Below are 10,746 nucleotides of genomic sequence, written 5' to 3'. Positions count from 1 at the left end.
ATATTGAGATCCAAAATGTTTCCTTGAATACTTTACTATGAATGGGAGTCTAATTGCTCAATGCCTTCACCCATAAAGTGATCGTCAATAAAAGCAATTAGATGTGCCTTACAGAATGCATTTTCTTGGTATTCCCAATGAATGCAATGCATCTCTCTAGGGCTCTATAACTCTTTTAGCTTTGAGTAAGTACCAGCCAACTTTTTTATTATGCTACCAGAATTCTACTTCCCTTGTCAGGTAATTAAATGGTAAAATGTTAATGCTCCCTCTCCAGCAAGCACCATTCTAAGGATTTCATTATCAATTTATGAACCATGACTATAAATCCTTTGCAAAGGTATTTGAAGACTGTATTGTAAAACAAAATAAAAATGCAAATGAATAAATACAGCTCAGTGAAAGATCTGCAACCAGATATGTCATCTTTTGTTTTTAGAAATGCAAATAACTTCACTGAATGGCTACTTTGAAGTAAGCATTCCGCAAGTCTCTTCGTCTCTTCCTCAACTTATGACTTCCTTCAAGCTAATGCATCAGATGCACACTCAAGAGCTTTATTGGCATCCCAAAGAAAAGTGCTTATGAGTTACTAAAATGTTTTACTAAATGTTTCTGTTCTGGATCTGGGGGGAAAAAACCTCAAAACTACACTCCTTTGCTATTTCCTCCATTACAGCATGGGATACATCTCCATTTGGCTTTGTAATTAATTATCTATTGAAAATTAAATATGAATCTCCCTTTTGCTATTCACATCGTTCCATTTAAAATAAATTTCCTCCAATAGAGAAGTATTTTATTTCTTCTCCTTTCCATTATAATCAATGCCAAATTTACTGTCAATGCTGGACCTTTATTTTAACACTACTAGTTGCAAGCAAAAATATAGCCTATAGCTACAGACCAAATTTCTTTTAAGAGCCAATTGCCTAGTGGTTAGGACATCAGATAAGAAACTGGGAGACCATGAGTTTTTTTCCTCTTAGGTACAAAGCCAGCTGAGTGACCTTGGGCCAGTCCCTTTCTCTCAGCCCTAGGAAGGAGGCAATGGCAACCCACTTCCGAAAATCCTTGCCAAGAAAACTGCAGAGACTTGTCCAGGCAGTCTCTGAAAACTGGACACAACTGAACAGAAGAAAAAAACTTTCTTTTAAACACTGTTCAGAACAATGACATAAAAACCACAGTATTCTTAGTTTATGTGTATTGCAGGTTGTACTCATATTGCACAATTTTGCTGAGAATTTAAGATGGTATCCCGTAATTTTAATATTATAACACAGTAAGCTGACTGGGTTGAGTGAGATTGGCCATAAGGTAGCCAGTGAGCTCCATTAGAAATTTGCCTGTATTTTTCTGAGGAAAACCAACCCCTTAGCCACTATTCCATAGTTACAATAGCAAACATTAAGTATTGTGTAATTTCAAAGGAATCACAAGAAAATAGAAAAAGTATGGCAGCAGCTTTTATTTTCCAGCTTTTGCCCTATTTCTAGCAAGTCAAGGCATTCTATTTATACTCCAGGGAGTGGCTATTTGGGTATTCCCCAATCTTTTAGGATGCAAAGCAACTCAATAACTCCGAACCTTCCCTTCAATAGGAAACTCTAGTATGCAACCAGATGCACGCAAACAATATGAAGAACACCAGGACAGATTTGCGCAGGAGCGATTTTATTTTTATTGTTCTTCTTTTGCATTGAATGGAGTTGCCTTACTAATCCTCTGCAAATTTATCATTTATCCTCATATGGCTATATCATAAAGAACAGTAATAAGCCTAATATTATATAATCTAGGCAGCACAAAAAAGGTTTTTCGAATCCAGAAAACCCAGGTGCTTCAATTCCATCTGATGTTGAAGCCACATCAGATGTACCATTAAATGAAAAGAAACCTGCTAATGAATCTGGCAGATTATTAAAGCCAACTGCATAGGCAGCAGCCAAAGAAAATACAGTACCTAAGGCTTATTACCAAGTTTATATTCAGACTTTTAGTGTTCCAAGAATGAGTGCTGAATAACCATTATTTTCAACATAACGTTTTGTTTTCAAACTAAAAATTTCCATTTTGGTATTAATAAATCAAGAATATTCTTTAGTAGAAATGAATCCAATAATTCTGAAGCATTGTTGGTGACCCATAAAGAAAATTAAACTTAGTCCAAGGATTTGGTCGTAGTACATATGTTAACAAATGTAGAAAAACAAATAGAAAGAGCATCTGTAGAACGTGTGCTACATATTAAGAAATTCCATGGGTGGCGGTCTTAATGGGACATTTCCCAAACTGAATTTTTTAGCGCTGAACTGTTTTAGTTCTTCTGTAGACAGTTGGAGCCGGGAAGTAAATAATTCTTCTGTAGAGCCAAAGGATGGAATTGCTGGGGATTTCACTGCAATATTACTTGTAAGAAAAGGTGTCGATTCTCCAAAGAGTGTATATATAGAACTGAAAGCAGGAGGTACAATTGCTTTTCCAAATGCTGTAGCAGGTGTGGTGTCTGGTGAAAAATTTGCAGAAAAGGGTTTTCCAAATCCTGAAAATCTAGATGTTCCAATTTCATCTGGTGTTGTAGCCATATTAAATGAAAAGGATCCTGCTGAAGAATCTGGCATATTATTATAGCCAACTGTAGGAGGAGCAACTGAAGAAAGTACAGCACCTTGGACATTAGGAAGGTTTCCAGATGAGACAGCAGCAGGTTCAGAAGATTTGAAAGAAAAGGCTTGACCAGTATTCCGTGTATCCGTAGGAAAGTCTGCAATTAAGGCATATAGAAAAAGTTGTAAGAATAGTCGCAATATTAAGAAAAAGAAAACTGCACTAAAGGGAAACTAAGATAATCAAAATGAAACATGCAGTGAAATGGATCAGCCAAAACAAATCCCTTACTTGATGTTCTAGGTGGCGGCATCCGCTCTCTTCCAAACCCAAATGGAGGAGATCGGTGATTAGTCACATTCTTCAATTCAGTGACCTTAAAAACCAAACATTTTGTTTTACTGCTTCAGATTAAGTATTTTGAAATACACATACTTACTGGCAATTACTTAACAGCTGGGTGCTTAAGGACTGTTGAAAATTATGATGGAGCCCAAAAAGTTACCACTTACAACTTTCCCTTAAAGTTATGATTTCTGCATCCCCCTGCAGTATTGTGATCACTTTTCAGCTACTTGGCAACCAGTTCCTGCTCATAACTGATTGCAGCTTCCAACTGTCATTGACTGCAGTTTGTAAGCTCTTTGCTTGTTTCTGGCAAAAAACATTCATTTGAGAGGATGGATTCGCTTAACAACCATGTGGTGACCCTCTTAATGACCACAATGACATACGACTAAAATTCTGGGCTCAGTTGTGGCTACTAAGTGAGAATGACTTAAATTAGAATGAGATAATTTTTATTATCTATTTTTTTCTACTTACATTGTTGTAAAATCTTATTTCATATGTATTTGCTTTAGCAGCAAGTTGCATTTTTTTTCCTGGCCTCTGCTCCAGAGAAACTTCAAGTTTCTATTAAAAGGGGCATAGTGCTCCTTTATTTTTCAACTTGGCAATTACCATCTTTTAAAATAAAAAAGGAAGCTTGTTTTTTTTATATATAAATTTGTTGGCAGGAAGGCAGGAAAAAAAAAGGCACCTTTTCTCAGAGACCTAGGCAAGGAAGCTAAATAAGACCTCAGGCATCTACCTGCTGGCTGAAGGTGGCACAACACTTCACATTTGGGAAACTAGAAGTCTAATCCAATTTCTAAACCTCTGGAGCAATATTTATATGGAGGGAATGTGATGTTCAAGCCTTCATACACTGGTAAACCTTTGCCTAAGAGCACAGAGAGGCCTATCTTATCTGATTTGTCCTTTATAATAGGCTCAAAATGAAAACTCAGACAAGCATTTATCTGCCTTGGACTCAACCTGTACAGATTAGCAGCAGATAAAAACTTGGTAGATTCCACAGGGAATCCTGATTATTTTCTTTATTATATTTCTATGCCACTGGTTATTTTTCTATATAATTCCCCACATGCCCTTGAATAAAATAAATGCTGAAAATGTGACCTAACATTTTGCCTACAATTTTAAATGTGTTTACAAAGGCTGCTAATTATATTAAATCCAGTTATCTGAACAGTAGTAGTTACAGTAAATTTAATCCCTCTTATCACTGAAACAAACTGGTAGCTTTCCTCTATTAATTCAAACACTGTTAGTTGACTTAATGCTCAAAATTATTACTGGTTTGAAAATCAGGAACAAAAATGTGAAAAAGATTTTTAAAAAATAAACACAACAAAACCACTTTTGACTCTCCAGTTATACTCACTGTTGCAGTTTTAGTAGAGGGAGTTGCATTCTTCAATTCATTCAATCTACCTTTCCACCGAGTAGCTAGTTGCTGGACTGAATTGACCTAAAAAGAGGAAGAAAGATTATTCATTAGTGCTTCACATTTCAAATATCTTTCTGGAAAAAAAATGTTTCAGCCTTCCACATTAAACAATATAGAGACTTACATAAGCTTGTGTGTTATTGTTTGCTTTACAGTTATAATACGCAAGACGCAACTCTTCTTGCAGAAAGTCAGAGAAACCTGTAAGGATAACAATAAAGACCAGAAAGGGAAATATTTTATCCCCATAATGAAAGACTGGTAACTATACATACAGATAAAATTTGTGGTTAAGAAAGACTCATAGGCAGTGTAATTCGTTAGGCAAATAAAGAAAAATACTACGTTCATTTTGTCTCTTAAGCCCCTGCAAAACCAAGTCAAAAATTTTGTCCATCTTCTACCAAGTGTCCCATATTGCCATTCACAACACTTGCTGTCTTCTGATGTTCATTTTTTCTCTCTAAAAAGCTAGGTCAATCAATTGCAAACTCTAGACCCGAGATGCCTACTTGAGATCTGGATATTACACATATGGTTGTCTCCTACATCTGATCACATATTAGAACAAAGGTGCCTTGTCTAAATTATTTTGGTCTAATTTTTAAATACATCTTATAGTGACCGATCTCTATATTCACCAGGCAATAGTAATTTTAAGGAAAATAAATTGAGCTCGCATGCTTTCCATTTTCTCCTGCTAATAGCTCCCAAGGTATCTAGCCTCCAATGGAGGATAAGAGTTTGGCCACATAATGAGTGTTCGTGTGGGCACTGTCCACAAATAAGAGATACCTGCAGAGGAGAATCAGGAGATGAGGGGATGTAGCTATTTTAGATTTAAAATATGCTCCATTGCAAACAGAACTGTTCTGTCCCAAATCATGCATTTAAGGCATTTAAAAAGTTGGCCAAGGAACTTTGCCTGGCAGAGTCTGAGAAGAGCCTTTTCTGCTGTGGCTCTTGCCCTCTGGAACATTGCACAGTACCCTTTGAGGTGAGATCCACCCCCACACTCACTCACCCAGCCTTCGAAAAAAACCTGAGAACCTGGCTGTGCAGGTTAGCCTGGGGCCTGGATGTAGGTGTTCCTTTCTGAAATAGAATTTAATCTACCTCCACCCCACTGGATATTCCTGCCATCTTAACTAATTCTTAATTTAATGCTATATTGTTTAAATATTTTATAATACTGTTTTACTATGTTGTAAGCCACCCAGAGTTGTCTTATGGCAAGATGGGCAGCAAATCAATTTAATAAATAAATAATAAGTTTAAATAGCCCACTCAATCCATAGTGCCTTAGTTACACAGATATGTGCAATGTCTCATCCAATGAGACCTGACAATAGAGTAATTTGTACCTGAAATATTAGGTTTTTCTTTCACTGGTGAATAGGAAGAAAACATCCATTGTCCAGAAGATTCCCAAATCTCCATGTCTTTCATTATTATTTCACTGAATAAATGATAATGGAAAGTTGTAACCCATACTAAACTGATGTAAAATCAAGCTAAGCTAATCTTAAGGTTTCACTCTTTTTAAACATGGAGACAAATCAAGACTTATTGAATATAATAAAAAGCATAGTTAATTTTATGAAGGACTTAACTACAATCCTTTTTCATTCCCACTGCAAATAGGACCTGATCTAAAATTGGTTAGTCTGACAGAGTAAGTTGTGATGAGAGTGCTGCTCTACAATCAAGAAACCACACCAGTAGGATAGTGCCTTTGCCCCAGGGTCTCTAGGTATACCTATAAAATGTCTACAAGTCAATTTGCATATTCTGTACGCAATTATAATACTCAGTTCAATGAACTGTATAAACAACGATGACTAAGAACTGAAGACATAGAGATTAAGATTGTTTTTAATTGTACATTTAAATCTCATAGTAATTAAAGAATTGGAAAAATGCCACTTACTGAAGATTTTCTTCTTCAGGTTGAATATCCTTATTCACATGTTCACTTGAATCTAATGCAGTAAATCTATTCTGAGAAAAATTTGAGGATCTGGGATCTTTGTTGCTTTTCCACGTAGAAGATTTTGAATAATTAGATGCCTGCAAACTAGCAGAATAATGATGCGGTCTACCCCGAGTTCCTCTTCTGTTAGAGTCTGAATGAAAGAGAACACTATGTGTCAAACATTTATCTTCTTTGCAATAAAAACATAATTTAATCTAATTTAATATAATCTATTTTAACATAATTTAATCATAGAATTAAGTAACAGAAATGGGCCTCATAAAGACTACTTGACCGGGTACAAATTCAAGACCTACAGAAAATAACTCAAATGTAAATCCCATGACAACAGAATCCATATTATTACAAGCTTAGTACTCTTGTTCCATACTTAATTACTTTACATTGTAAATTGAGATTTCTATCTCACCAAATTACTTCACAACTGTGATAATTTTTATTCCTGTAATGTGCCCCTTCTGGTGACTGTATCCCTTTTAAGGAGGTCTATCAGTCTCCAACACTGTTCTCTTCTTGCCTCTTTTTTGCATTCCAGCCTATCTGACCTTCTGCTTTTTCCATGTTAGTCTGGTGTAAATTCTGGTAAGAGGTCTGGTTTCTGCAGCCAGGATGCAGGTCAATTCCTGCAGAGTCTGAGGTCTGTGAGAGGCAAACTCTTTTCCTTTTACAGCCCCATTTTAGCCAAAACTTATTTTTTCATGGAATGTTTATTGAACTCCTTTAGTCTAAGCCACCTCCACTTGTATGGTTGGATATCACACCTTTTGGGTATCCCAATTATGTATCTATCTCACCTCTACCATTTGTACATTTGTGGTAGAGGTAGCCTTTTTTACATATATTCAAGTCAGTGGGCTCCAAAATCTAAGAGAGCCAATACACAGAGCTCAAAGGCTAGTATTCACTGCTTCCTACTCCACTCTTTCCCATTTCTACACCTCCTCCTACTGCTACTCCTCCAATTACTATTTATGTCCTACTGGTAAAGAACAGCTTAGGCTGCTTTAGGTATACACACACACACACACACACACACACACAGAGCCCTCCCCCACACCATACCCAGCTGCCTCTGCTCAGTTTTTATAAGTAACAATTGCTGTGTTGGCTAGGGAGAGGCCTGAAAGAGACAGGACAATAGCAGCACAGGTGCTGGCTATTTTGTAGGATGTCTGTCCTCACATCTTTATCAGTGCTGGACTTAAATTCTGAGAATTTGCAGAGACCACAACGAGCCAGTGTTCCAACAGCTGAGCAAGAGAAGTGTGTATAAACTAGCATTTACAGTAAATTGAAATAAAGCAAACAGCCTTTGTTTGTTTAATCTCTATAGGTGTCCAAAAGCCTAACAAACTTTAATGGCATCTCACCATTTTTGGAACCATGTGATTTTCTCAATAATTGCAATTAATTACACGTTGCTGTGGCAGCTGAAGTGGAAGAGACCTAAATGAACGGAAAACTCAGGGTGGGATGAATTTAGTTCTACTCAAAGTAGATCCCACTGAAATCCATATAAGACTAACATGTTTATTTCATGAGTACGATAACAACTTCAAGTACACTGGCTGAGTAGTAATTACAGAACGAGACTGCATTGCCCATTAACATTGCTTTTGTAACGAACCTTGTTTTAATCTTATTTAATGGATTTCAATATTTTTTGAATTCCGTTTTAACTTTGTTAACTGCTATAGGATTCTCTTGCAAAGACAGCGGTCAAGAAATAAGTCTAAGCATCCTAATAAAAAGTACGGGCAAGTTTGGCTTCAACCTATCACAGTAAAAGAGGCTGGGTGGTGGTGGTGGTGAAGAGCAAGATACAAGCAAACTAAGTAAAAACCAACACTTGTCCGAATGCCTCTGGCAGCCTAGAAGGCGGGAGTGGACCTTTCTCTCACGAGTAAATAACCATTATGCAGCCACGTTCCCTGCGGGAAGAAAGCCTAGAAACTGCAAGTGGCGACCCTTAACGGCTAATGGAGCACCCAAATCCCCTCCGCACCTGAGTTTTGACCAAAGGCCTGGCTGGCTCTGCCACCACGTGGATGCTCATACCAGCATCTATCACCGAAACGGCAGTTGCCCTGTAAGTAGTAAGAGCAAACCCAACCAGAATTACGAGCCATGAGAAGGCAACGTCTCACCACCGCCAATACAAGTTTCCCGCTTTGCTTCTACTACCGTATCCGCTCCGCAAGATTTTCTCCAGGGCTAGGCAGTATTTATAGTACGACTTGGGCGTGCCTTAATCAGGGCGTCTAATGATGACGTAAAGACGACAAGTCTACCCTGGCGGAAGTAAATACATTGGCAGATTGCCCTTCAACATTGTAAAAAGTAATTGGTTTTTGTTTTTTAATCTAAGATATCTCGTTACATTTAATTAAAAAGAACAGGCACCCGAATATATAGTGATAAGAATTTAATGCGCCTTTAAAGGCGACATTCAGCAGGAAGTCTCTGTATTGTGCCACTAATACCAATCCCACTTTTATATTTTGAAATTAGAAGGGTTGAGAAAATGGGGAGGAAAGACCTATCTTTTACACAACATGCTCCGTCATAAACTGATCAAACTTTTTAATGTCGTGTATTGTGCATGCCTAGCAACCAAACACATCTTGGTTGGTTACAAGTTTTGTGATGTAGAAATAGTTGCATATATTTAATTGAATTTAGAAGTTACAAATAATGGAAGAACAATGATTTGTATTTAATTCTGGGTACAATAAAAACTTTTTTGTTATGGTAGAAACATTGTAAGTCTGAAGTAGTGCAATCTTGGATTTATTTGTGTTCATCCTTTTGATTAACAAAATTGAAAGACTGATTCGTTTTACTCCACGTGATCATGTTTTAATGGGTGGTTTTTTAATTGAGTTTCCCTTTTTGTTTTGTTAGTTTCTTATTTCATATTTTAAATATTGTATTACTGGTTCTTTTTTCATACCAAAGCAATGGCATTTATTTAACAAGTAGTTTCAGTGTTTTATCATCATTATGACTTTTGTCCCCTTTTGATTTATTTTCCTTGGAGGCTTCAAATGATAAGATGCTAGTAGCACAGTAGTAGATACCGGTATGTAGTAGTGGATTTTGGCAACTATAATGTTTTCTATGAAGTTGTAATTGTAAAATGTCTATTTCATCACAACTATCGAAGAGTTAGGGTCTTATTTTCTAAGTGTAGCCACTGTTAAATTATAATTATGTCCTAACAGACAGTTGAAGATACCTTCCTCCTCTATTTCCTCCACAACAATCCTGTGAGGTTGGACTGATAGTAACTGGCCCAAATTCACCCAGCCAGCTTTAAGCTAAGGCTGGACTTGAAATGACAGTCTCCTGCTTTTTAGCTGGTGCCTTAACTACTCAGTCAGTTGGCTTTCCCTTGCCACTTTTATTTTCAGGAATGCTTTTAGATCCAAATAAAAATACTAGGCAATTATAGTTTTATTAAGTCCCTTGTTTTGAAATGTAAAGCAAGATAGTGACAGAGCTTAATGGAAAATAGTAGTTGTGGAAGATGCTTTATGGTTTGCAGGGAGGGGTGATGTTCGCCATTTTTCATTTAGTGTTTTGTAAGGAATATTGTCTGTGGTTGGTGTTCAACTCTTTTTGATTATCAATCTGTATTTTGTGAAACTGATATAGTACTATGCTGTGATTTTTGAAATCAAATATTAAAATAATTTGGCATAAGTGATCTTTGAATTTATGGTTTGTCTTCTATGAAAATTATTGGAGTAGGAAACTCTTCAAAATAGTAGAGTGCTTCCCCTCCCCCATCTTTGTGTTTTTAAAATAAAGTTATTTTGCCTTCTAGGAAAATGTTTTGGAGTAGCTATATCCTTCAGGCACATACTGTGGTGCAGCAATCTAATACTGTCTGAATTCACGCATACTAAGCCACAATGTAATCTGCTTTGTTTTGGCTTAGCATATTTATGAACCTAATGATTAGTGAAACCCAAGTTTGCAATATATGTGAGATTGTATGGCAGGTGGCTCCCGAAGATTAAGGACCATTGGACAAAAAGAGGTTCCTACATTATAATCTTGCCAAAATAATCTCCATATTACATCTTGCATGTGATCCAAAAATCACAAATCAGTGGCATAGATCAGGGCTTTTCAACCAGTGATACGGGTACCACCTGTGGTACATTGGCACCTGGCAGGTGGTATGCGACCACCCTAGAAAAGTGGTAGCGGGGGAGGGGAATGAGCTGAACCGTGGCAGCACCGCACAAGCCTGAGCGAGAGATGGCTGGAGCTGCAGGACTGTCAGGGCTCAGCGGAAGCACCAGGATCAGTGCCAGGCTCCAGCTGGAAAGCAGCA

At 37.1% G+C, this 10,746-nt stretch overlaps 1 protein-coding gene across 1 annotated transcript; it reads right to left on the bottom strand.

Annotated features, from left to right (window-relative positions):
• Window positions 1-1,681: 1,681 nt before the first annotated feature.
• NUP42 (nucleoporin 42) lies at window positions 1,682-8,579 on the bottom strand. Its single transcript, XM_015810610.1, has 7 exons — window positions 8,407-8,579; window positions 6,336-6,531; window positions 5,770-5,864; window positions 4,530-4,606; window positions 4,340-4,426; window positions 2,902-2,986; window positions 1,682-2,767 (listed from the first exon to the last, which is right to left on the bottom strand). Exons 1-7 carry the CDS (start codon window positions 8,528-8,530, stop codon window positions 2,244-2,246), a joined length of 1,188 nt encoding a protein of 395 aa, XP_015666096.1. The 5' UTR covers window positions 8,531-8,579; the 3' UTR covers window positions 1,682-2,243.
• Window positions 8,580-10,746: the final 2,167 nt, after the last annotated feature.

This window comes from Protobothrops mucrosquamatus, unplaced genomic scaffold, assembly GCF_001527695.2.
Source record: "Protobothrops mucrosquamatus isolate PMUCROS unplaced genomic scaffold, P.Mucros_1.0 scaffold12, whole genome shotgun sequence".
NCBI classification, from domain to species: Eukaryota; Metazoa; Chordata; class Lepidosauria; order Squamata; family Viperidae; genus Protobothrops; species Protobothrops mucrosquamatus.
This window is presented reverse-complemented; position numbering and strand designations above follow the sequence as displayed.